Here is a 27,832-nt window from a genome sequence, read left to right as displayed (position 1 = left end):
TTACATCATGAGTGGGAGACCTTCTTTGATTCAATTTAATCCACATCAGACCTGCATATTTTTCACTCGTATTTACTCCAATTGTCAGCTCTGATCACAATACAAATTTTGAGATGAATTTAAAGAAAATCTTTGGTTTAGATTTACATAAATGTTAGCAAATTAAGGGGCCTATTTACTAAATGTTTTCTCTTGTTTTGACTCTACAGGAAAAATGCTTAGTAAATAGGGCCCTATGTTATACTTTGTATCTGTATTCCAAACAGGATCACTTATCTACCACTGCCTCATGTACCCACTTAAATTGTAAGCTCTTTGGGGGGCAAGGACTTCCTGCCCCTGAATAAGTATCAACAATGTAGAGCACTGCGTATATCCAATGGAGCTATAAAAATGATAAGTATTATATGAAGTTTGGCTCAGGCCATTCTGAAGGTCAAGTCAAATTGAGCTAAATGTTTTATAAGCTGCTCCCTGTTGATTTTGGTTATCTGAAACTTTGGGTCCAATGTGAACTAGTTCACTCTACTTCTGCTGTACTGAAATGCACTGTCCAGGGTGCTGAAATGACAGACAGGCTGGAAACCAACTCCTGTTTTTAATACAGCATTAGAATTAAATGTGGCTAATTTGCAGTGCTGCAGCGAATGTATGCACCAGAAGATGTCATATCTGCTAAGTCTGAGCAGCAGATTCAACCTTCCCCAACGTATGAATTTCTTCTTGTGAGAGATATGTACCAGCATGAAAGAGCTGGAATCACAGCATTACAAGAAAATGCAAGACCAAGTTCTTTACACACAAAGAGCTAAAGAACACCTCCCCAACACATGCACGCATTTCAGCACCATGGACAGTACACATGCAACATTCTAAATCATGCCAAGAAAAGCTGGCAGAGCTTTAATGAAACACTTGCAGGCTTTCGTGTTCACAGTTAATTCATGGTAGATATAAGTGGTAGACATTACTGCTGAATAAGTATGAGGAAGACATTTTTATTGGTCAGTTATTCAAAAAACAAAGCAGGCCTGCTAGAGGCCTCTGTTCAATTTCCAAGCCAGGCCAGGGCTCCCTGGAGGAAGGCGTGTTCACAACCTCTGCGGGAGGGAGTCTCTGCCACCGCACTAGGAATAGCTGGTGTGGTTGGGCAGACTAGATAGGCGCGCACAATCTTTTTCTGCTACTATTTTTCTATGTTTAGTGGCTAGATTCAGAGTGTATCGGATGGGAGCCGGAGCGAGCGTACAAAAAGGTCACCAACCTCCAGCTCATCCACCTTAACCAAACAGGGAAGGGTTCCCCCAGGGAACCAGACCCCTAGGAAAAATGCTCCCGAGAAAAAGAAACGGAAAAAGAAAAAAAAAGGCAGAAAAATCACAGGAAATTGCAGGTGAATGCACCAGCCACCATCTGCTGGAGACAGAGAAATACTGAGGAACTGCAGGTGGCACCAGGGCTTATCAAGCAGTGTCAGTGAAACTTTCTCTGTTTCCATCTGCTGGCACAGATGCATAAAGCCAGGCGTCTGAACTGATCCTGGTACCTACAGGGGAACCCCAGTTCTGGAGGAATCCAGTCTGCGGCCCCTGGCTATCACTGCAATGGCTGGATTAGATGCTTGCTTGTTGGTTTTTTGTTTGTGTTTTTTTAAGTAGTTGCAAATGAAGGCTCACAGTCCTGCAGCCCAGGAGAAGCCAGCTTCAACTGAGCTGGGTGCCTGCCCAAAGAATTGGGAGGAAAAACTGCTAGACCACAACATTTACGCACCATGGCGGTAATTTTCAAAAGGTTTTTCATGCTTAAACGGACTTTTGAAAATTGCTTCTTTTACGCTTGTAACACCTTTGAAATTTCAAAAAGGTCTTACCTGCATAAAGGTGCTTTTGAAAATTGCTATGATATATGCTTCTTCTACTCATGCAACTCCTTTGAAAATTCACTCCATTCTTTGGAACTTGAGGACGCTGTCTGTTTTAATTTTGATGTCCAATTTTATTTGGTCGATAATTACCTGCCCTGTTTTACATGCAATTGCATTGATGTTTTTTTTAGCAGTAAACCACATTGAATTGGATTTTGCGGTACGTAAATGGTTTAAATAAATAAGTTAGGTCTGCTTGTCCAAGACATTATCTGGAAATGAGCTTTCATGTTCCTATCCTCTTCAAATCAAAGACAAAATAAAAGTACTTAAATGTTCCCATTCCATTTCAAATGGAGGAATCACATTAGTAAGTCACTTTATGATGGTATCTTCACTTACACAAAAAGAAGAAGGGAAAACATGGGAGAGAATATAAAGATCTCTTTTTGTGTGCTGAAGCTCATCTTTCTGGACTTAAACTGATCCATTCTCCTCTTTCTCCGCAAGTTCCCTTCCCTAGATACCAGTGCCTGGCCGCAGCGCAAGGGGTGCAGGCATCTGTCAACCAGAGGAGTCGCTCGGGCTCAGCCTTGGAACTGGAGGGAGAGTGCGCCTATGGTGATTACCAAAAAGGTCAAGTGTACAAAAAAAAAAAAAAAAAATTCCCTCCCCGCCCCCCCCCCCTTGCCATCTCCCGTGTCAAAAAAATGTATTCTCCAACATTCACACTGTGCTTTTAAAAATAATTAGGAAAAAAACACGCCACTAACTCTGGTTGGTAAAACAAAGGTGGCTGTAGCCAGAGGCTATCTCTGAAACGATTCAGCCTAGCACTGCTTCAATGCTTTTGGTCTTTAAAGGATTTGATTAGTTTTTATGCTTTCTAGTTCACGGTTTCGCATTATGCATGTGCACCAAAGTCACACTAAGACTCGGATTCAGAATGAATGATAAATTCATTTGCTGAACACAGTAACACTAAAATGTTTTCCAAGCTGCAACATTTCATTAGCTGGGCGGCTCTGGCCGTATATTTATTAAATCCAAACAGAAAACTCTCATCAAAGTCCACGTATTCCATAAGGAGTGATATATGATGTCTCCCAATGTCTAATTATTAACTAGGAAGTGTAAGTAAATCACTACCAGCATTAAGCCCTGATGTGTGAAAATTCAGGCAGACTTTCCCCTTGAACTGGCTCTCAGTTTTTTCCTTGTGGGGATGGAGCCAGCTGTTGGGATTGCTACTGAATGTCACAGAACTTCTTCCACAGTCCAGAAGCCAGAAACAAGTTGCCAACCTGTGCACTCAAGATGTGGCTGCATGCCGATTTCTGTAGTGTTAATCTGTAAACAGTGTTTGGGTCCAGCCTCAATCAATGTTGCTAGGGAAGTTTACGTAACGTCTTATAATGCTATCTATTTTTATTCCACTGGCAGATAATTTTCTGTGCTCTGTAGACCTGACAGCTTCAGTGATACCTTTCCTAAAAGGACCATGCTCATTTTACAACCTAGACACAGGCCGGGCTCAACATAGCTGCAGGGACTGGTCAGGGAACAAAGCAGCAGATGATACGATCTTTCGGTTCGTCTTCCTCCTGCCAAACAATGCAGGGAAGAGAGAACTAAAATTGCAGGACCGAGAGCCAAGGTTCCCTCAACCCCAGCTCTGCCAGAGGCTCTTCTCTATGCAGCAGGTCTTTTCTTTCCCTCCTCTGAACAAGTAAAAAATATCTTATGTGCTTTGGAGACATGTAGCTGGCATAATGGCAGACCTTGAAGTCCTGTTAACATATATAAAAACATGCTCACGCACACAAGCATTTGTTTAGTCATAACGAGGTGTAAGTAAAAGCTCCTTGATGCACTGTGACATGCTGCCCTGTTTCTGCATGCAACTCCCTGCTCTAGCTCCCTCCCCGACACATAGCAGGAAGGAACTTCATGAAGTGCATTTAATAGGAAGGCGACAGAATACAAGCAGCCCAGCCACTCTCTCCAGCCCTATCGGCAGCACTGCCTTCAGCTTCAATCTCTACCCGATCCCATTCAGCAGAAGAAATTAACCAGGTCAGCAAAACAGCTGCAGTATCATGTCCATGAAGGACTGCAATTGCGAGCGGACAATGAAGCGGCAATCTGGGCATATCATCTCGCCCAAGGAATGCACTTGGAGAAAGGGGAAGGGGGAGAGAGAGAGAGAAGAGATAGAGAATTTACAAAATTAACGTGTAGCTGCCTTGCGGCTCAGCAGCTGTTGGCATGTGATGTACGAGCTTCGGATAAGCTGTCGGAGCCTGCTGCCACAGACTGGTAAATGATTAAAGTCGCCACAGTTCCCAGCACCACATTTAAGAGTCCGCAGGGCTTCAAGACTTGTACCCATTCTAGCTGTGCTGCCAGATGTTGGCAACTGGTCCCGTTTCTCACTGCTGGGAGCGGCTGGCAGAAGTTGGCACAGCAGTCTATGCAATCTGGAGCCTTGCTGAAGATACTCTGTACTGGTGAGCGTCACCCATCATTCACCTCTGCAGAGCACTCAAACACCTCCAATTTGCTGCCGCTCGCCTCTCGGGGACTGGCCAAGATAAAGTTGTGCATGGCAGCCTATTTGTATTACTCAGGTGTTTCTGCTGCCTTCTCTGACCTCTATTAGTTTAAGTTTTAATTTAGATTAACCTCGGCACCCCAATTAACCAGAAAGGGGAAAAGATAAGATGGGACTTGTCATAACTCTGAATTTGGAACGTTTCAGAGTTGAAATTACGTGGCAGGACGAAGGGCCAGTCAGTGACTACTATTTGTCTTTGTATCTGCAATTACAGGGTGAAAAGAAAGAAAAAAAAGCATCCCATCAGCACTTAGCTGGAGCTGACGGGAAAAGACATAGGTCCCTCAATAATTTCTAGTAAACCAATGAGCTTGACTGCTTAGAACACAAACCTGAAATGGGTTAGAATAAAAAGCTCAGAATGCATCTTAAAACTGATCTGAAAGCACAAGCTAGTGTTAATGTCCTAGGGTCACTAATCTCAGCAGGAGAAGTTACTGAAGCAATACACCAGGAGGTCTACATTCTTTAAGCATGAAAACGTGACCAAAGTCACCAATTGTGAAAAGGTGGTTGGGCCCCACAGGCATAGCTGCTGTGGGACTTTTTCCCACATCTTTAATACAAGTGTATTTACTGTATAAAATTATTGCAAGGGGTAGACCTGCTCGATCAACGCAATAGATTAGCTCCCTTTAATTTTTCACTCTCTGCTGACTGGAAATGGATTGCGAAGCACAAGCTGTGTTTTTTGTATCCAATACCACACGAAGAGCCAGTCACTGTCTGAGGTCTGAGCTGGAGCGAGTGTAGTAAGAGGAAGCGAGGCCTCCCTCGATTGCCTTTCCATTTCACCGCTGCTTGGGAAAGGGCACAGCAAAATGAGAACAGGGATTGGTTTCCTCACAAACAGGTAACCAAAAGACGCTCCCCTATCTAGTCTGTACAGCTGATTAACCCTGGTTGACATCAGACATCGTACCCAGGTAGTGCACAAAAGTACTAAGTTCCAGAATAATCTAGCCAACTCATAGCCCTCCGCCTTAAATCACCTTCCTCGGACATCAGGAACAGAGTAGAGGTTTATTGCTAAGCTTTAGAACAAGTAGCTCTGTACCTCAAGGATTACCAGCTACCTGTTTGCGTAAGGATGTCGCATAGATGGATAACCTGCAGACAGGTTAAAACTTTATAAGAGTCCACAAAAGTTGAAAGGGTCACTATCAATTTTTTCTAGTTAGTAACTTATAAACATCAAAAGAAAATTGGTTCTTACCTGCTAATTTTCGTTCCTGTAGTACCAACGGATCAGTCCAAACTCCTGGGTTAATTCATCCTGCCAGCAGATGGAGACAGAGAAAAGCCTCGCTGACACTGCTTGATAAGCCCGGATGCCACCTGCAGTAGTTCAGTATTAATCTGTACCCAAGCCAAAAACCTTGTGCGCCAAAAACTTGACAAAGAAAGGATTATAGCTGAGCAGAAGACTCTCCCCCTCCAACCCGAGTGGGTTCTGGACTGATCCGTTGGTACTACAGGAACGAAAATTAGCAGGTAAGAACCAATTTTCTTTTCCCTGTATGTACCCGGACATGTACCCCAGACTCCTGGGATGTATCAAAGCTTCCTAGAGAGGGTGGGACCTGGAGAGTCCCGCTCGCAAGACACCTTCACCAAAAGACCTGGAATCAGAAAATCCCAAATCCAATTGGTAATGCCTTGCAAAAGTATGCAACGACTTCCAAGTCGCTGCTCTGCAAATCTCCTGCGGAGACACCAACTGAGCCTCTGCCCAAGAAGCAGCCTGAGCCTGCATCGAGTGGGCCCGCAAACCCTCAGGGACTTGACGACCCTTGAGAATGTATGCCGACCCAATAACCGCCTTAAGCCATCTGGCAATAGTTGCTTTGGAGGCATGGGTACCCTTCTTTGCCCTGCTCCATAACACAAAAAGATGATCAGACCTCCTGAACTCATTAGTAACCTTGAGATAGCGAAGCAAGGCTCTGCGGACATCCAACAGCTTAAGCTCCCTAGCATGCTGTGTAGAATCATCCAAGTCTGCAAATGTCGGAAGCTCAATAGTCTGATTAACATGGAAGGCAGAGACCACATCCTTGGGACAAAAGAGAGAACCGTACGCAACGTAATCCCGGAATCAGATATTTGAAGAAATGGATCCCTACACGACAAGGCTTGCAATTCTGAAATTCTCCTGGCGGAACAAATGGCCACCAGGAACAATACCTTGGAGTATCAGATCTTTAAGGGTCGCTCTCCTAATTGGTTCAAATGGAGCATCACACAGTACCCGCAGAACCAGATTAAGGTTCCAAGGAGGACATACTTTCTGCACCGGAGGACGCAAATTTTTATCTCCCCGAAGAATCCTCTGTACATCCGGATGTGACGACAAGGAATAACCCTCAAGCTTGCCTTGTAAGCAGGCTACAGCCGTTACCTGCACTTTAAGGGAATTAAAAGCAAGACTTTTAGCTAAACCCTCTTGTAGAAAAGACAAGACTTGGAAAATCGAGGCCTGAACCGCAAGAATCCCTCGGTCAGTACACCAAGCTTCAAACACTTTCCAGACCCAAACATATGAGAGGGAAGTAGCTTGCCGCCGGGCTTGTAAAAGCATAGTGATCACCAGTTCTGGATATCCTCTCCGCTTCAAGCAATGCCTCTCAAAAGCCAAGCCGCTAGACAAAAGCAATCTGCCTGGTCGGAAAATACGGGACCTTGACGAAGTTCCAGGAGATGACTCAGGTGCAACGGACCATCCATTGCTAGATTGACGAGATCTGCGAACCACGGTCGATGCGGCCATTCTGGAACCACTAGGATTACCTTCCCGGGGTGCTTCTCTATTCTGCGCAATACTTTGCCCACCAGCGGCCACGGCGGGAACACATACAGCAAGACTTTCAGAGCCAAGGCACAACTAGAGCGTCTACTCCCTCAGCCCCGTACTCCCTCTTGAGACTGAAGAACCAAGGAGCTTTGGCATTGAGTCGAGTCACCATCAAATCGATGTGGGGACAGCCCACCTTCTCCTGATGAGCCACATCGCAGACTCCACCAACTCCCACTCGCCTAAGGTGTGATGACTGAGGAAATCGGCCTGAACGTTGTCGACACCTGCGATATGAGATACTGCTAACTGAACCAAGTACCGTACCGCCCATTGAAACAACTCTTGCGCTTCCATTGCCACCCCCTGGCTCTTGGTCCCGCCCTGATGACTGATGTACGCAACCATTGTGGCATTGTCTGACAGAACTCTGACTGAACAACCCTGAACGAGGGGGAGAAAGGTTTGAAGTGCCAGCCGCACCGCCCTAGTCTCCAACCGATTGATTGGCCATGAGACTTCCACTGCCGACCAAGTGCCCTGGGCTGACTGTCGCTCGCAGACCGCTCCCCAACCAGAGAGACTTGCATCGGTAGTGAGAATCACCCACTTCGGAACCTCTAAGCTGACTCCACGTTGCAGATTGGAAGACTGTAGCCACCATGATAACTGTTCTGCGCACACGCTTCCAGCAAAACTGGTAAATGAAAAGCATACGACAGGGGATTCCATTTGTCCAACAGGGCCCTCTGAAGGGGAGGCATGTGCGCGAAGGCCCACGGTACCAGTTCCAGGGTTGAAGCCATCGAACCCAGAACCTGTAGAAAGTCCCAGGCTTGTGGTACCTTCAATGCCAACAAGCGGCAAACTTGTGACTGTAGTTTGAGCATCCTCTCCTGCATAAGAAACACCCTGTCTTGGCTCGTGTCAAAACGAGCTCCGAGGTATTCGAGCACCTGGGATGTCTCCAAGTGACTCTTCGTCTGGTTCACCACCCAGCCAAGAGATGCCAACAGATGAACCCACTTTCTGAACTGACGAATGGTAGCCTTCCAACGACTTCTCCCGAATTAGCCAATCGTCGAGATAAGCGTGCACCAACACCCCTTCGCATTGGAAAGCCGCCGCCACCACCACCATCACCTTGGTGAACGTGCGAGGAGCCGTTGCTAGATTGAAAGGCAGAGCCTGGAATTGGAAATATTGACCCAACACCGTGAAACGCAGAAACTGCTGATGCACTGGACGAATTGGAATATGCAAGTATGCCTCCGTCAGATCCAGGGAGGCCAAGAACTCCCGAGAGCGGACTGCCGCAATTACCGACCGTAGCGTCTCCATTCGAAACCGTGGAATGTGTAAGGACCTGTTGACCGATTTGAGGTCCAGAATGGGCTAAAACATTCCCTCCTTCTTCGGGACAACGAAATAGATGGAGTAACGACCCCTGCCCCATTTGTGAGGCGGTGCTGGGACCACTATTCCTGAACCGCACAACCTGCGCAAAGTCTCCCGAACCGCCCGACGCTTTGCCGAGAACTCGCAAGAGGAGACTAAGAAGAGGTTGCGAACGGAGTGTGCAAACTCTAAAGCGTAACCATCTCTTATCACTGAGAGGACCCACTGATCCTGCATGATTTTGGTCCACTTTCCGTAAAAATCTGCCAGCCGGCCCCTTATATAGGGAACGGCGGAGTGGGAGGACTTCACCGCTGCTGCTTCCCCCGCCACGGGAGCTCTAAAAGGTCGTCGCCCGCTGCAAAAGGACTGACCCCAATTCGAGCCCCATGGTTGCTGAAAAGGCTTTTGTGACTGCACCCCTATGGGCCCTCTGGAAGAAGGAGATCGTCTGGAGACCCTGAAGCGGGACCTGGATTGAAACTCCTGATGATTCCTTGGCTTGTCCTCTGGCAGCTTGTGTACCTTTGTCTCACTCAGCTGCTTGATGAGCTGTTCTAGCTGCTCTCCAAACCAGAGACGACCCTTGAAAGGCAAAGAACCTAACTGGGCCTTAGAAGAAACATCCGCCGACCAGTGACAGAGCCAAAGTAACCATCTGGCCGCGACCACCAAATTCATGACCCGCGAGAGCAAACATACCAAGTAGTACAGCGCATCCGCTACATACGCGACAGACGCCTCCACGCGATCTGCATCAGATGTGTCGGGACCAGGAGGTACCTCCTGAAAATTCTGCACCCATCTGAGACATTTATTTATTTATGTATTTTTATATACTGCGGCACGTTCGGAACATCACCTTGGTTTACATGTAACAATAATGCAGCAGCGGGCTTTACAAGTAACACATAAGGGGAATAATATAGCAACAGGCTTTGTAAAGTAAAGAAATATGGTAACAGGAAGTGACTAAACGATGGAATTATGTACAGTAATGAAATGGGTGAATGGCAAAAAGACAGAGAGGGATGTTGGCTTAGAGGAAGAGACATGCCCTCTGCATAAAGCTGGAGCCCACGGCAGCCCAGAGCCCCAAGGCTGCACTCTCAAAAACCCTCTTAAGGTGAAGCTCCAGCTATCGGTCCTGGACATCCTTGAGGGCAGCGGCCCCTTTCCACCGGAATCGTAGTCTTCTTAGTGACAGCGGAAACTGCTGCATCAACATGCGGAAGTGCAAAAAGCTCCAAGGTTTGTTTTGGCAATGGGTAGAGCTTGGCCATATCCCTACCTACCCTCAAACTGGAGTCCGGGGAATCCCATTCATGCTCAATCAACTGCCGCACCAAAGGAAAATTGGTTCTTACCTGCTAATTTTCGTTCCTGTAGTACCACGGATCAGTCCAGGACAGCTGGGTTTTGCCTCCCCTCCAGCAGATGGAGACAGAAAAAGACTTTGCGGACTCTGTCCTATACCCCTGAGGTGCCACCTAGTGTCTGCCAGTATTATACTGTACCCAAGCAGAAATTAGAAAAACCATAACGGCAACCATAAAACCACTTCCCTCTGAAGAACAGAGGAAATGAAAACACCGTGAACCTTATGAATGAATGAACAACATGCCCAAAACCTTTCCCTGAAAAGGGGGGCATTCAATAAAACTTGCAGAAAAATTGATCAGCTACCGGCCGAGCGGACTCTCCATTTTCCCCCGGTTGGGTGTCTGGACTGATCTGTGGTACTACAGGAACGAAAATTAGCAGGTAAGAACCAATTTTCCTTTCCCGGTACGTACCCAGATCAGTCCAGGACAGCTGGGATGTACCAAAGCTTTCCTAACCAGGGTGGGACTGAGAGAGTCGCGCTCGGAGTACACTGGTTCCGAAAGAACTGGACTCTGGGGCCCGGACATCCAGTCGATAATGTCTGGCAAAGATATGACGTCCAACTGTCTTAACTCCCTAGACTTGGAAGTAGAAAGATCTAGGCCCGCCAGGATGGAAACGCCACCGTCTGATTCAAATGAAAAAAAGAGGACATTACGAATGGTTCCCTTTCTTCTGAAAGTAAAGAAACTTCTTCGTTAGAAATCCTTAAGAAGAGCTCCTGACAAGATAAGGCCTGTAGTTCCGAAATGCGCCGATACGATAGCCACAAGGAAAACGATCTTCAACGTCAGATCTTTCAAGGTTGCCCGCATCAGCGGCTCAAAAGGCGCATTACAAAAGGGCACGGAGAACCAGGTTGAGCTTCCACGAAGGACAGGAGTTCCGAATCGGAGGACGAAGATGTTTAACGCCATGCAGAAAACGAACCACATCCAGATGAGACACTAGAGCAAGGCCCTGTACCTTTCCCCAAAAACTACCAAGGGCTGCCATCTGAACCCGTAGGGAATTGAAGGCTAGACCTTTTACTAGACCTGCCTGCAGAAAGGTCAGAACATCCGGAATAGTAGCTCTGGACACAGCTCCACCGCGTGGTTCAGGCACCAGTCCTTGAAAATACCCCAAACTCTGACGTAGGCTATGGAGGTAGAAGGTTTACGGAACTGCGAAAGTGTAGTAATCATCTCCTCCGAGTAACCCTTATTTCTCAATCTCCGCCTTTCAAAAGCCATGCCACTAGACAAAAGTGATCTACCGCTGTGAAATAAACGGGACCTTGTCGCAGCAGACTCAGGGACGGATGAAATCTCAGTGGGCCGTCTACTGCCAGATTGAGAAGGTCCGCAAACCACGGGTCCCACGGCCACTCTGGCGCGACAAGTATCACTTTGCCCGAATGAGCCTCGATGCAGCGTAGAATCTTGCCGACCTACGGCCACAGCGGAAAGACGTACAACAGAATGTCCTTTGGCCAGGGAAGCATCAGAGCGTCTACACCTATCGCTCCTGACTCTCTTCGACGACTGAAAAAATTGAGGAGCTTTGGCATTGCGATATGTCACCAACAGGTCCATCACGGGCCTGGACATCGGTTGCACAGGAGACTGAAAGCCTCGTCGGAGAGTTCCAACTCTCTTGGATCCAACTGGTGGCAGCTGAGAAAATTGGCCTGCACATTGTCCACTCCGGCAATGTGAGAGGCTGCTATCCTGTTCAGGTGCTGTTTCGCCCACCTGAATAAAAGTTGAGCCTCCATCGCCAACGGACAACTCCGAGTTCCACCCTGACGATTGATGTAAGCCACCGTTGTCGCATTGTCGGAGAGAATCCGCACTGATCTCCCCTCTACTAAGGGGTAGCACCAACTGAACCGCTCTGGTCTCCAACCAATTGATCGACCAAGAAGACTCTGACCTCATCCACTGACCTTGCACTGCTGTTCCTCAACAACCACTTCCTACCCGGAGAGGCTGGCATTGCTGGGTACCACTATCCAAGAGGGAATTTCCAAATCCACACCCCGTCGTAATCTGGACACAGCCCCAAAGAATCCATCACGGCTGGGAGCCTGACGAGAGGAGGATCCAGAAGACAGTGAGGCCCAAAAACGACAATTCCCCCGGAATCTGGACCTCTGAGGAAAAGAGCCACTGCTCCTGGGCCTGTCCTCTGGTAGCTTGTGGACCATATTCTCTCCCAGAGACTTAATCATGTCTTCCAACTGTTGGCCGAAGAGCAGCTTTCCCTTGAAAGGTAAGGAATTCAGCTGAGCTTTTGAGGAGACATCCGCCAACCAATTTCTGAGCCAAAGGAGCCTGTGGGCCGAAACGGCGGAGACCACTGTTCTTCCCGACATGCGCAGGAGATCATACAGTATGTCTGCACTGTAAGCCACCGCCGCCTCCAAACGACCAGCCTGAGCTGCGTCCACTTCCGAAAGGGATGCCATAGATTGTAAGTGCTGCACCCAATGCAGGCTCGCACGCAGAGCAAAACTGCTGCACATGGCTACCCGCACTCCTAGGGAAGAGATCTCAAATATCTTTTTAAGCTGTACCTCCAACTTTCGGTCCTGCAAATCTTTTAGGGCTGTCGCTCCCGTGACTGGGATGGTGATCTTTGTAGTGACTACAGAGACTGCCGCATCCACCCTGGGTACCCTGAGCAGCTCCAGCACATCCTCCAGTAGCGGGTATAACTTATCCATAGCGCGGCTGACTTTCAAACCTAGATCCGGGGTGTCCCACTCCCGGAACAAGAGGTAGTGACCCACATGTGAAAGGGAAAAAGAGTGAGCCGGACCTCTTAGACCTAACATCATGGGATCCACCGCTCCCATATGCGAATCCTCCTGCGGGACTTCAATTCCGAGCTCTTCCAGAATATTTGGGATAAGTGGACCCAATTCATCTCTCCGGAACAAGCGTACTACCTTGGGATCATCACCGTCCAGCGCAGAAGCGTCTCCCTGCTTGGGCACCAGGGGCTAACCATCCTGGCCTGCGTCTACCCCCTGAAGGTCTTGTGGGGAAGGGTCTCCTCCATCAGATAGATCCGACGAAGACGAATCATCCGGACCTGCTACGGATCTGAGAGGACGCTTAGACTTAGTATGCCCCCCCACTAGCGGGGACTTGGGACGAGGGAACCTCAGAGACCTTGCCCCTCTTGCATTTGGACGCTCTCCGTGCCTTGAACATTTTGTGAAAAAACTTCACCAAGTCCGAGGAGAATGACGAAGACGACCCATCTGAGGCCCCCTCAGGATCACTATCCGAAGTATCAGCCCGATCCTCCTGAGACCTGCCGCCCCCCCCCCCCCCCGGAGGGCCCCGGTCACGGGGAGAGAGGTGGCGGGGAACTCCATGCCTCCATCGCAGCTCTCTCTGCATCCCTGAACGTTTTCAAAATGGCCTCTGTCCCTGCACTAAGCAGGAACGGATCAGGTGGCTGCGGCTGAGCTGTAAGCCTCCCAGGCTTTGGGCACCGCAAAGAACTGCTGCTGCCACGGGGATTCCCCTCAGCAGACCTCCCGAGACAATCTGCACAGATGCCGGCTCTAGAGAGGCGGGTGCGCGCGCTGCCGCATGCGGAGCAGGCCGCACCACGAGGCATAGCCTTGGACTAAATTTAGCTCCGATCAGCTGAGGTAAGCGCGCCAAAAATAGACCGGGCAACAGGGGCCTTCGCGCGAGCCGAGACAGTAAGGCAGGCAGAGAGGAGCTGGAGAGAACGCTGGACCGGCCAAACAGAAAAAAAAAACCTTTTACCTTTTTATTTATTTATTTATTTTCACAGTGCTCTGAAGGCTGTGCTGAGCTGTCTGCCAAGGTTGAGTGAGCCGGGCTCCCCGGTATCACCCGCTGGCAGTAGTAGTCCCCGGGTCTACAACCCCCTGCTCTTTTGCCTCTGATACCAGGGGGGATGGTCCCACCAGGACCTGGGAGGCTCAAAGAAACTTGCTGTGCTTTCTGCCACTGTTTTCCACAATCTCGAGTAATTTATTTTTTTTTTTTAATTTAAAGGGATCCTTAAACTAAGCTTCCCTTGTAAAATCAAGTGCTAAGAGACTAAAGTCAGACCAAATCCAACCCTAAACTCAGCACCTCTATCAGACACTAGGTTTTGCACCACCGCCATCTGCTGGAGACAGAAAAATACTAGCAGATACTAGGTGGCACCTCAGGGGTATAGGACAGAGTCCGCAAAGTCTTTTTCTGTCTCCATCTGCTGGAAGGGAGGCAAAACCCAGCTGTTCTGGACTGATCCGGGTACGTACAGGGAACCTATGATACAGGAAGGCGGAGCACGAAGACTGTCCAGAATGGGGTCCGCACCATCCAACTCCAGAACCTACTGAGGGGGTTTTAAACCCAGCTCCTCAAGGACCTGCGGAAGCAGAGGTGCCAGCACCTCCCTCCGGAACAACCGGAGAATCTTGGGATCATCCCCTTCTGCCACCGACGGCATTCCTGTGTCATCTCCCTGGTCCGGATCCGGGAAAACAAGATCAGGCGCTGAAAAGCCCGACCGTGCACCAGCCAGAGGGGCCGGGACCTGCAAGCCCTCTGGTGCCCCCACGAAGTTAGGCCAGATGGGAATGTCTGAGCCCCGCGGCCGCACGGCTCGCGTCCCGGAACTCGGAAGTTGCATGCCCAAACCATCCTGCTGCGCCAGGTAAGCCTGGTGCAACAGGAGAATGAAATACGGGGAAAAGGGACATGAACCCGGAGGCAAATTGGGGACCTGGTCTCCCCCCGGCCCCTGAAGTAAGGGACCTGGAGAGCCTACTCCTCCGGCGAGTACTTGCGCATCGGGGGGGGGGGGGGGCGGGATGGACAGGGGAGAGCCGCAGAGGAGAATCCCCCTCCCCTTCAGAAAATGGCGGTGCACGCAAACCAGCGTCCAAAATGGCCGTCGCTCCCGTCTCGAGGGAGCCGGCAGACCCAGGGGCAGCAGGAGCCTGCAAAAACAGCCCGATCTTGGCAGCCGCGCTCTTACAGAGGCGCTGGTGTTTGGAAACTCCCAGGAGGGATGGACCCTCTTCCCCCCCCCCCAAAAACGCACCCAGAACAGAGGCCCGATCGACTTAGGTGCGCCGGGTCCACCCCACACCCGCGGCAAGCCGAGCCGCAAACCATGCCGGTAAGCACAAAAAAACTAAAACTGCATAAAAAAAAAAAATCAAAGAAAAAAGGAAAAGTGCCGGTACGAACTGGGGGGGGGGGGGGGGGGGGAGTCACAGCGGAGCTGACTTCCTTCTTGTTTTAAACCTTTTTTTTTTTCAACTTTAAAAAGTTAACAAAAGACTGAGAACTTCTCTCCCAGAGCTGAAAGGAGCTATCCAGCTCAAAACAGCTGCTGAAGTAAAAGGAGAAAAAAACCTCTGACCAAAAAAGAAGGGCTACAAGCTGCATGGCCGGCCTCATGTGGGGAGGGATCTGGACCACCAGATTTACACTCCACGGAACAACTTGGACCTCGACCGGTACACCTCAACCGAGCAGAGAATGGTTCCTCAAGGAACCAGTCCCCTGGGAGGAAGGCTCACCCGAAAGAGAAAAAATCTGGAAAGAAAAAACAGCAAGGGTAAAAAGAAAAGCCCTGCAGGTTAATGCACCAGCCATCTGCTGGAGACAGAGAAATACTGAGCTACTGCAGGTGGCACCAGGGCTTTTCAAGCAGTGTCAGCGAGGCTCTTCTCTGTCTCCATCTGCTGACAGGGATGAATTAACCCAGGAGTCTGGACTGATCCGGGTACGTACAGGGAAATTACAGTTATGTGAAATTAGAATTCATCTGTACATCTCCAAATCAATGCAAAAGAAATTCAGCATGATTATCCCTGTCATGCACTTCTGTTGGCATCCGTCCAGGCCTGTGACAATCAGTGCTAGGGACTTTTAACAGATGCATAAGGAATTGGAGCAGCGACCGTAAAGATCTGATCTCCACTGCCAAATATCGTTGACAATCACAATATTTTAGGTATAATGTTCAGTGGCAGACTGGGTATGTACCCAATTGGCAGGAGGCACATCCTGTGTGCCTCAGCAACACATCTTTAAGGAAAAGCCCAGTTGCCATTGGATCTCTTACAAGATTAATGTGATCCAGAAGAAAAGAAAATTATTATTTACCTGCTAATTTTCGTTCCTGTAGTACCATGGATCAGTCCAGACAGTGGGTTATGTCCCCAATCCAGCAGATGGAGTCAGCACAAGCTTTGAGGGGGCGTATCCATATATACTACTACCCCCTCTGCAGGAGTTCAGTATCTTCTGACTCCAGCAGATGCGAGTAGGGGAATCAGGCTTCCCCTCCTTTTCCTTCACTTTCTTGCTTGATTATGGCTTGTTGTCTTTTTCTGTGGATCAAGTTTGTATCAAGTTTGTATTAAGTTTAAAAAAAAAAAAAAAAAAAAGGCAGAGTTCTTTCAACTTCTGGGGAGTGGCTTCTCTTCCTTGTCTCTTCTCTGCGGCCTTGCTGTTTATTTCTCGTTGCAGCCAGGGGTAAGTTTGTTTTTCCTTTGTAGTTTTTTCCTTTACAGCTCAGCCCCCGGTGCCCGCGAAAGCCGGTGGAGCCGGCCTCTTCGCTCTTTACTCCCTCACCCGCGGCCATTTTACAGCTCCTCATGGGCTGCTGAGCCATTTAGGGAAAGATGTCTGGGGCGGGTCGTGTGGCCAGGAAGGCCCCCCCCGCGGCACCCTCCTCTATTTTCAGACAGCGGGCAGTGCGGGCCGAAGATTAATGTGATCCAGAAGAATGCGGATTCTCAGACTGTGATAGGAAAATTGGTCCTTACCTGCTAATTTTCGTTCCTGTAGTGCCACGGATCAGTCCAGACTCCTGGGTTTTGCCTCCCATCCAGTAGATGGAGACAGAGAAGTTTTAACAGACTCTGCCCTATACCCCGAGATGCCACCTAGAGTCTGTCAGTATTACACTGTACCCAAGCAGAAAGGTTAAACCATAACTTCCACTATAACAAAACATCCCCCCAAAGAGTAGAGGGAATGAAAAACCTGTAACTTAATGAACGAAACCATGCCCATACTCATACCCTGTAAAGGGGGGGCGTACAGTATAAGAATATTTGATAACTGTAGAATAACTACCGGCCGAGCGAACTCTCCGTTTACCCATGGGTGGGACTCTGGACTGATCCGTGGTACTACAGGAACGAAAATTAGCAGGTAAGGACCAATTTTACTTTCCCTGTACGTACCTGGGATGTACCAAAGCTTCCCTAACCAGGGTGGGACTGAGAGAGTCCCGCTCGGAGCACACTAGCCCCGAAGAAACCGGGCTCTGGGGCCCAGACATCCAGGCGGTAATGCCTGGCAAATGTGTGTGGAGATTTCCACGTAGCCGCCCGACAAATTTCCTGCGGCGATACCTTTTGACATTCCGCCCATGAGGCGGCTTGCGATCGAGTAGAATGAGCCCTAAGACCAACCGGGATCGGACGGCCCTGAACTAGGAATGCAGAAACAATAGCTTCCTTTAGCCAGCGCGCAATAATGGCCCTTGAAGCTTTATGACCCCTCCTGGGACCACTCCACAGAACAAACAGATGGTCCGAGAGACGGAAAATGTTCGTGACCTCCAAGTAACGCAACAACACCTGTTTTACGTCCAACTTTCTTAAATCCCTAGACTCTGAAATAGAAGAATCCAGGACTGCGAAGGAAGGGAGCTCCACCGACTGATTCACATGAAAGGAGACACCACTTTCAGGAGAAAGGAGGGAACCATCCGCAAGGAGAACCTTGCCTCCGAAATCCTTAAGAAGGGCTCCCTGTAAGATAATGCCTAAAGCTCCAAAACACGCCTTGCTGAGGAAATAGCTAAAAGGAACACGACCTTCAATGTCAGATCCTTCAGGGTCGCTCGCTTTAACGGCTCAAAAGGTGCATTCAAAGGGCATGGAGTATCAGATTCAGCTTCCATGAGGAACAAGGGTTCCGAACGGGAGGACGCAGATGCTTAGCCCCACGCAGAAAACAAGTCACATCTGGATGGGATGCTAGGGCAATGCCCTGCACTTTACCCCAAAAACAACCAAGGGCTGCCACCTGAACTCGTAGGGAATTAAATGCCAACCCTTTAGCTAGACCTGCCTGTAAAAAGGCCAGAACATCCGCAATTGAAGCCCTGGACGGCTCCACCTCGTGGTTCAGACATCAGTTCTCGAAAAAACCCCAAACTCTAATGTACGCCATGGAGGTAGAAGGCTTACGGAAATGTAAGAGCGTGGCAATCACTGCATCCGAGTAACCCCTACTCCTTAATCTCTGCCTTTCAAAAGCCATGCTGCTAGATAGAAGTGATCTGTCTCTCATAAACAAACAGGGCCTTTCATTCGGAGACGGATGAAATCTCAGCAGTCTGTCCACTGCTAGATTCACGAGGTCCGCAAACCATGGGCACTGTGGCCACTCTGGCGCTACGAGTATCCTTTTGCCCGGATGAGCCTCGATGTGGCGCAGAACCTTGCCGACCAACGGCCACAGCGGAAATACGTACAACAGAATGTCCTTTGGCCAGGGAAGGACCAGAGCATCCACCCCTTCTACTCCTGGCTCCCGTCGCCGACTGAAGAATCGAGGAGCCTTGGCATTGCGATACATCGCCATCAGGTCCATGGAGGGTTGGGCCCAGTGGTTGCACAGAAGATGAAAGGCCTCCTAGGAGAGTTCCCACTCTCCCGGGTCCAACTGGTGGCGGCTGAGAAAATCGGTCTGTGCGTTGTCTACTCCGGCAATGTGAGAGGCTGCTGTCTTGTACAGGTGTTGCTCTGCCCAGCTGATTAAAAGATGGGTTTCCATCGCCACTGGATGACTCTTGTTTCCATCCTGACGACTGATGTAGGCCACTGTCATCGCATTGTCGGAGAGTACTCTTTCCGCTGTTCCCTTTACCAAGGGAAGGAGGACCTGCAGAGCCAACTGAACTGCTCTGGTCTCCAATCGACTGATCGACCAGGACGACTCCATTATTGACCACTGTCCCTGCAACGCTCTCCCCCGACAGACTGCTCCCCAACCTGATAGGCTGGCATCGGTTGTTACCACTGTCCAAGAGGGAATTTCCAAATCCACCCCTCGACGCAAATTGTCCGGGAAGAGCCACCAAGGAAGACTGGAACGCGCAGAGTCCGTCAGTGCAGGAGCAGATGAAACGGTTCGGAAAGCGGATTCCAAAGAGAGAGTAAGGCTGACTGAAGAGAACGCATATGCGCAAAGGCCCATGGGACCAGATCGAGAGTGGAAGCCATCGAACCTAGAACCTGTAAATAATGCCAGACTCTGGGATGATACATGGACCACAAAGACTCTACCTGAGTTTGAACCTTGGTCAGTCTCTCCTCGGTAAGAAAAACTTTGCCCAAGAGCATGTCAAACCAAGCACCCAGAAACTCCAAGGACTGGGAAGGAACTAGATGACTCTTGTCGGGATTGACAACCCAGCCTAACGAGCTCAACAGTTGCAGGACCCGCTGAACTGCCTTTCGACAAAGGTCCTCCGATTTCGCTCGAATCAGCCAATCGTCCAGGTAGGGATGCACCAGTATATCCTCTTTCCAGAAAGCCGCTGCTACAACCACCATTACCCTTGGTGAACACCCTGGGTGCTGTTGCCAGACCAAAAGGCAGTGCACAAAATTGAAAGTGATGTCCGAGGATTGTGAACCGCAGATATTTCTGATGGTCGGGTCGGATGGGTATGTGCAGGTATGCTTGTCAGGTCTAGAGATGCCAAGAACTCTCCCCTGTGAAGGACGCTATCACAGAGCGAAGAATTTCCATGCGGAACCGAGGCACCTTTAGGGTCCGATTGACTCTCTTTAAGTCAAGGATGGGTCGGAAAGTGCCTTCCTTTTTGGGTACCACGAAGTAAATGAAGTAGCAACCTTGCCCGAGTTCTCCTGTGGGTACTGGTACTATGGCGCCCAAGTCCTGCAGACATCTTATGGTGTTGTGCACAACCAGACGTTTTTGCTCGTAAGAGCATGGGAAAACCAGAAATCGCTCCCGGAGCGGCTGAGCAAACTCTAAAGCATACCCATGTTCTATTATATTTAGGACCCACCGGTCGGAGGTCAAACTGGTCCACTCCCCTAGAAAAAGGGACAGCCTGCCCCTTATCTCTGGTATGGGGAGTGAACCGGCATTGCTTCATTGTGAAGACTTGAGACCCCTGTGGGATTGCGGAGGACCGTCTCTTCCAGGACATCGGCCTCGAAAGGACTGATTCCAGGAGTGTTGCTGGCTAGGACCCTGCCGAGATGAGGACCAGGAAGATCGAGAACGGCGATTCCCCCGGAACCTCGAACGCTGGGGAAAGGATCCCCTCGTCCTAGGTCTATCCTCTGGCAATTTATGGACTTTGTTCTCTCTGAGAGACTTAATCATGTCCTCCATTTGTTGGCCGAAGAGCAGCTTTCCCTTAAAAGGATCCTAGCTGGGCTTTTGAAGAAACATCCACGGACCAGTTCCTGAGCCATAGGTGTCTACAGGCCAAAACCGCCAAAATCATAGTTCTACCCAAAGTGCGCAAGAGATCATAAAGCGCATCTGCACTGTAGGCGACTGCGGCCTCCAGCCGACCAGCCTGAACTGCTTTTGTATCAGAAAGGGATGCTGCAGATTGTAAGCGCTGCACCCAGCGGAGGCTGGCCCTAAGTGCAAAACTGCTGCACATGGTGGCAAGGACCCCAAGAGCCGAGACTTCAAAAATCTTCTTAAGCTGCAATTCTAATTTGCGATCCTGTAAATCTTTAAGGGCTATGGCTCCGGTCACCGGGATGGTGGTCTTTTTTGTGACTGCGGAAACCGCCGCATCCACTTTGGGCACTTTGAGGAGGTCCAAGGCTTCCTCTGGTAACGGGTACAATTTGTCCATAGCTCGGCTGACTTTCAAGCCCAAGTCCGGAGTGTCCCATTCGCGAAATAATAGGTCAGAGACTGAAATTTGGAAGGGAAAAGACCGAGCTGGACCTCTGAGTCCGACCATTACCGGGTCCACATCGCCCAGCCATGAATCCTCCTGAGGTAACTCAATCCCCAACTCTTCCAGAATAGCTGGGATGAGGGCCCCCAATTCATCCTTCCGGAATAAGCGCACCACCTTTGGATCATCACCTTCTACTACTGGTGTGCCAGCTTGCTTGGTAGAATGTAGATGGCTAACCTGATCCGCATCAGGACCCTGAGGATCCTGCGGGCACGTCTCCTCCCCACTGGAATGCTCTGTCCGCCGGACAAAAAAGAGATCAGAGAGGCCGTTTGGACTTTGTGGACCCCATCCCCTATGGGGACTTGGAGCGCTTATGGGCCAAGACGGCATCCTTGCCCCCTTCCGAGGGTGCTGGAACCGAACAAGGGACCCTGCTGCCATACTTCCTAGCTGCTTTCCGAGCCTTAAAGGCCTTGTGGAGCAGCAAAACAAATTCGTCGGAGAACGATGAAGAAGAATCATCAGAGGCCCCCTCCAGGGTCATCTCCTGATGAGTGGACATGGTCCGCCTGCAAATCGCGCCCCCCCCCCCCTCCCCAGAGGACCCAGGTTGCGGTGACAGAGGTTGTGGGGAATTCCCTCCCCGCAAGGCTGCTTGCTCCTGTGCCCTGAAAGTTTGCAAGATGGCCTCCATTCCCGCGCTAAGCAGGAACGGGTCTGAGGGCCAATGCTGCTCCTCTAGCCTCCCAGGCTCTCTGCACCTCCGGGAACCACCATCGCGAGAAGATTCGGCCGCCGCCCTCCCCAAGGTGCCCTCTCCTCCGGAGATGCAGTCCAAGCAAATAGAGCCGCGCGAGCGCTCCCACGCAGCAAGCAGGCCGCACCACACGGCATAACAACGGACTAAAATTTGACCGGGAGCTTAGCGGCTTCAGGGAAGCTGAAAAGGTAGCGGCGGTGAGGGGGGCGGAAACGAAGAGGACACTGGTCTGTGAAAGTAATAAAAAAAATTACCTCGATCGTCCTGTCAACTTGGTTTTTTTTTTTTTTTGTAAAACAGAAGCGCTGCCTCCCCCTCTGAGGGTGAGTGAATCGGGCTCCCCGGTATCACCCTCAGTTGCCAGCAAGGGCAGGTAACCGGGTTCTCAACCCTCTGCTCCACAGCCTTTATTACCAGATGGGATGCTCCCACCAGGACCTGACAACCCCCTGGGAGGCTTAAAATACCTTATCTTTTTTTTTTTTAAACCTAAAAACTAAACCAAAGCCTTTCACTAATTCAAGCCTTAGTTAACTAATATATAAACCAAACCTACAAAACCAATTCTAGTGAATCCAGACTGAAGAGATTTGCATCTCCACCATCTGCTGGAGACAGAGAAATACTGACAGACTCTAGGAGGCACCTCAGGGGTATAGGACGGAGTCCATCAAAACTTCTCTGTCTCCATCTGCTGGAGAGGAGGCAAAACCCAGGAATCTGGACTGATCCGTGTTACGTACAGGGAACAGAATCTACCAGTGGATTGCAGAAGACCTGCAAATGGGAGACAAGATGAGGCATTTGCTTGGAAAATGGGACAGGGAAGAGAAGACAAACGCTCCACTACAACTTACTGGCATTACATAAATATAAAACAATTTCTCTGGTTTAGCTGCTGTGCCTTCTGAAACTAAATATTTGGATACGAATTTTTTTTTATTAGGCTCTGTGATTACATCTCCAGTCTTTGCTGGGTCACAAGTAGGAAACCGCCGAGACTCATAGGTAAGAAAGAGGGGATTTGTCTTTCCGTTTCGGATGAGGTAGGTTTGGGGCAAAGAGCAGACGGTTCTGACACCGTGATGAAGTAACGAGTTTACAGGTACCTGATGGTAAAAGTCACTGTCATCAAAAATCTCCTCATCCAAGTCCTTCAGGTGGGCGTTGGCTTTTCCTTGAGGCAAGGCCTCCTGCAACAGCAGAAAGAGAGACAGTGAGTGAAATGGAAGCACACGCATGGCCTGCTCCTTCCAGTACAGGTTTAAAGAAAGATATGGTGTCTAAGCTCTGCTCCCAGCTTTGGCTGAAATGGTGCAGAACACACTGGGACCCAGTTGCTGGATAAGCCATCCACACACAGAGGCCCCAGACACTTTTTGCAGCCTCCATCTCTCTGTGACCTGGGGACAGGGCCTCCAGTCACCACATGGGCAACTGGCAAAGTAAGCAGCATTTGAAGGCAGGGTCCATGCTGTAAACTGATAGCTCTCTAAGAGATAATAAATGCTATATCTATACCATTACTGGCTGTCATTAAGAAGAAAAGTGACATGACTTTGGACAAACAGTTAATGCCCCGCAGGATGCGTGCACAATTCTAAGCAATCTACTGAATGCTTGTCTTATGGTATGTGAAGCCAAAGTACACTATAGTCCTTACCGGCTCCTCTCCTGGCACCAGTTCCTGCACTGGCCCAGACTCAGCCTCCACTTTCCCCAATATTCTGTAGGCAGAGCGCTTAGTCCGAGTCCGACGTAGCAATCGCTCTTTGTCCATCAGGATCTGATCGATCTGAGTCAGGACTGAGCGTTCAAAGGCGATGAAACCCTGCAGGAACATTAACCAGTGTCAGATAACGGGATGCGGACACCAGAGACATCCATCTCTAACCCTCTCTGTCCATCTCCTTATCTTTAAGTGCTGCACTGAGTAAGGAAGCAGTCCCTCACTCAGACCAGCTGCATTAGCACTCAGCTCAAGTTAACATCTCATCAGGTCATGTCAGTGCACCTAACTGAATATTTTTGATTAATGCATCAACTTTGATTTAAAAAAAAGAAGTCCCATTTTTGTCTCACTGTAAGCCTCAGTATGTTACTAAAATCATTTGCTAAAGCATGAAGAGGGGTTGGTAAGAAGATTAAAAAGCAAAACTTCTACAAATAAATTTTGAAAGGCAAAGAATTATGAGCTTCATAATGAATAACAGCGTAGTTTCTTCTTTAAGGATTGCAGGAAAATATTTCTGTTTTTCCCCCTCTTTCCTAGGGATACCCTGGTCTCTTGACAGAGAGCTGGTTTTTGCTCTAAAGCAGAGCATAAATCAGCTCCATGTAAGTGCACTATTCCTGCTTTTAGGCCTTCTCCTCTCTGTTCCCTTTCCTCACATGCAGGGACATTCTTGACGCCTCCAGTTAATCTGAGTACTGCTGTAGCCAGGGTTCTTCTTCCATCAATTCATCCCAGCCCTATAACTAAGCAGAAAAGATTTCAAACAGCGTTCAGAGTAATTGGGGTCACACGGAGTGTACAGGCAGTGCGAAAAGGGAAAGCGTGAGCCGCCAAGGAGAGGGGCGGACAAGGGGGTTAAAAAAGAATGGAGCTGACTTCTAAAACACAGTCAACACACATTAGAAGCCAAGACACCCTGAATAGGACGAAAAACAAAAGGACATTTGAAAGTGGAGATACTTACCTTTTCAAAGCCCAGTTATTTTCTTAACATTAATATTATTTAAAGACTGAATAAAAAACACCCACACCGGCGGGGGGGAGATTTTGTTAATTTGCGGGCTGTTATACACATTAGTTATAGAAATTTGCAAAGTGAACTTATATGTGTAACTCTGCTTTGAAAAATTACCCTGGCACAACTACCTGAACATAATTTCATCTGCTGTTTGGTGTGGATAGTTTTGCTATGAAAATGTATGCATGCACTTTCCTAAATGAAAACAGCGTGCATGTAAATGACAACAGCCAACCCAGGCCCCAGCCCATTACACCTCTCCCAAATATGGGAGAAAGCGTGCACATATAGGTGTTATGTGCTCACTATTACCTGCATGCCAGGGTGGTCAGTTTTATAAAAGAACATTGCCAAAAGGAAAGCGCTATTTACATGTAATCAGCTGGTGTGGTGTCAGTCCGTGTCTCAGAGGGGGCAGGGATTTCACATCTGTCTGCATCTGTTTATAGCTGTAGACAGATGTGAAAACCCTGCCCGCTCAGTGGCATGGACTGAGACCCAGCAACTCGTTTCATGTCGGCAAACCTAAATATTCTCAGCTGGCAGCTTGACTGGCACACAGAATGATCCCTTTCCTAAATGGTTTAGAAGTCACCCCTTGAAACTAGATCAGGGCAGCCTAGAAGAAGCCCGTGCTACTGCAGTCTGTGAAGAAAGGGAAGGGTGCTGGTTTTTGGGGTTACCAATCTGGCAGAGCTCACCACAAGATTCTAAAAAATATAAAATAAAATAAAATTGAACGAATACCACCCAGCCTTGACTTGCCTTCCCAAATTTCCCAGAGGCCAGCTTGGTCTTGTCATACCACTTCTGCAGAGTGCTGTTGCGAAATGTTCGGAAACCAGCAAACCGCTTAGCCATGAAGTCAGAGTACTCCTCCATCTCCAGCTTCCTCTTTGGTGCATTTCTCTGCTTCTTCGCCAACATCTCCTCCTCATCTTCGCCACTGGAGAACAAACGGTTTCAATCCGGCCTTTAGAAAAACCTCTCTCGGAAATGAGCACCCTGTAAGAAAAACACGGACGGGCGCAGAAAATGCCGGGCAAAGGCAACTTTCTGCCTTCTCAAAAAGGTCCCTAAATGGCGTTGACTTCCAGCTCTGACTCTGCTGCAGCAAATGGCAAAAAAAAAAAAAATAAATAAATATGGAGGCCCCAAGGCTAACCAGGGGAGCGCACTACCGTTCACAATCCTGTGCCTGCTCGCGAGGCTACAGGAGGACGGTGCTCGGTGTGTTCCATGAGGCACATCTCCTCTGCAATGCTATGCAAAAAAAACAAAACATTATCCATAGCTGTTTGAATGCCATTTAAAAGCAGCTGTTGATTTGTCAGAGAGCATATAAACAACTAGATGGCCTCCGCACTCTCTCTCTCTCGTCATCTCCCTCCCCGAAGGGATCTATGTGCTACTGAAGACTGGAACGCTGCACCACGCCCCCCCCTTCTGGCATCACTTTACTGCCCCCAACAGTGCTCCGCCACGCAGACAGGTGGAATCGAGCAACCTGCAAACTGGACCCTACCAGAGGATGAAGAGACAAGCGTGAGCAATCGGTACAGGAAGCATTAATGCCTTGGGGGTCAGGCTTTAGAGGGTTCAAGCTAAGTAAGGTGGTCAGCCAGCTAGATGAAAGCCTTTGAATGCTGATCGGGCTGAAAGTCTAAAATTTCTCCCACCTAGGTTTCAGTGATTTACAGTTAAGTTTAAGGAATCCATATGAGCATCCAAAATCTACACAGTAACATGGCAATGATGGCAGAAAAAGACCAAATGGTTCATTCAGTTTGCCCAGCAATTTCTTTATGGCAGTAACTGTCGCTCCATTCAAGCTACTCCCATGTTTCTGTTAAGGGTAGTAACTTCTGTTCTAAATCTAGAAGACTAAAAAACTCAGCTTGCTAGATTTAGGATGATTTTTCACCAAAATCTAACTAGCCAGTCAGCTGAAAGCCAGCTTAACTTAGGAAGCCAAAAAGTTAAGCACTCCGCCATTTTTGGAATTGACCTCTTTTAAATGAATAGAGGCTTGGAAAAATTAAGTTGCCAAGTAAATTAAATACATACTAGAGAGAAATTTCCTGGATGGAATAAATGACAGTTTATGGAACAATTGGTTCAGGAACCAACAAGAGAGGTAGCAATTTTAGATCTAATTCTCAATGGAGCACAGGATTTGGTGAGAGAGGTAACGGTGGTGGGGCCGTTTGGCAATAGTGATCATAATATGATCAAATTTGAATTAATGACTGGAAGGGGGACAGTAAGCAAATTCACGGCTCTAGTGCTAAACTTTCAAAAGGGAAACTTTGATAAAATGAGAAAAATAGTTAGAAAAAACCCGAAAGGAGCAGCTACAAAGGTAAAAAGTGTGCAAGAGGCGTGGTCATTGTTAAAAAAAAATACCATCCTAGAAGCACAGTCCAGATGTATTCCACACATTAAGAAAGGTGGAAGGAAGGCAAAACGATTACCAGCATGGTTAAAAGGTGAGGTGAAAGAGGCTATTTTAGCCAAAAGATCTTCATTCAAAAATTGGAAGAAGGATCCAACAGAAGAAAATAGGATAAAGCATAAGCGTTGGCAAGTTAAATGTAAGACATTGATAAGACAGGCTAAGAGAGAATTTGAAAAGAAGTTGGCCGTAGAGGCAAAAACTCACAGTAAAAACTTTTAAAAATATATCTGAAGCAGAAAGCCTGCAAGGGAGTCAGTTGGACCGTTAGATGATCAAGGAGTTAAAGGGGCACACTTAAAGAAGATAAGGCCATCGTGGAAAGATTAAATGATTTCTTTGCTTCGGTGTTTACTGAAGAGGATGTTGGGGAGATACCTGTTCCAGAGAAGGTTTTCATGGATAATGATTCAGATGGACTGAACCAAATCAAGGTGATCCTAGGAGATGTAGTAGGCCTGATTGACAAACTGAAGAGTAGTAAATCACCTGGACCGGATGGTATACACCCCAGGGTTCTGAAAGAACTAAAAAATGAAATCTCAGATCTATTAGTAAAAATTTGTAACCTATCATTAAAATCATCCATTGTACCTGAAGACTGGAGGGTGGCTAATCTAACCCCAATATTTAAAAAGGGCTCCAGGGGCGATCTGGGAAACTACAGACCAGTTAGCCTGACTTCAGTACCAGGAAAAATAGTGGAAAGTGTTCTAAATATCAAAATCACAGAACATATAGAAAGACATGGTTTAATGGAACAAACTCAGCATGGTTTTACCCAAGCAAGTCTTGCCTCACAAATCTGCTTCACTTTTTTGAAGGGGTTAATAAACATGT

The 27,832-nt window shown here is 48.5% G+C and overlaps 1 protein-coding gene across 2 annotated transcripts in view; it reads right to left on the bottom strand.

Moving 5' to 3' along the window:
* Window positions 1-27,832, bottom strand: part of AATF (apoptosis antagonizing transcription factor) — a 96,021-nt gene that overhangs the window by 47,317 nt on the left and 20,872 nt on the right. For both annotated transcript variants that reach the window (XM_029611712.1, XM_029611713.1), the window contains exons 6-8: window positions 25,303-25,483; window positions 23,448-23,615; window positions 22,894-22,977 (exon numbers count right to left, since the gene is read on the bottom strand). In XM_029611712.1, the coding sequence (XP_029467572.1) occupies window positions 22,894-22,977; window positions 23,448-23,615; window positions 25,303-25,483 (433 nt within the window). The remainder of the gene's footprint in view (window positions 1-22,893; window positions 22,978-23,447; window positions 23,616-25,302; window positions 25,484-27,832) is intronic.

The sequence above is a fragment of the Rhinatrema bivittatum genome, chromosome 8 (assembly GCF_901001135.1).
Source record: "Rhinatrema bivittatum chromosome 8, aRhiBiv1.1, whole genome shotgun sequence".
In the NCBI taxonomy this organism is placed as follows: Eukaryota; Metazoa; Chordata; class Amphibia; order Gymnophiona; family Rhinatrematidae; genus Rhinatrema; species Rhinatrema bivittatum.
The sequence above is the reverse complement of the archived record's forward strand: the minus strand, read 5'-3'. Positions and strand labels throughout refer to the sequence as shown.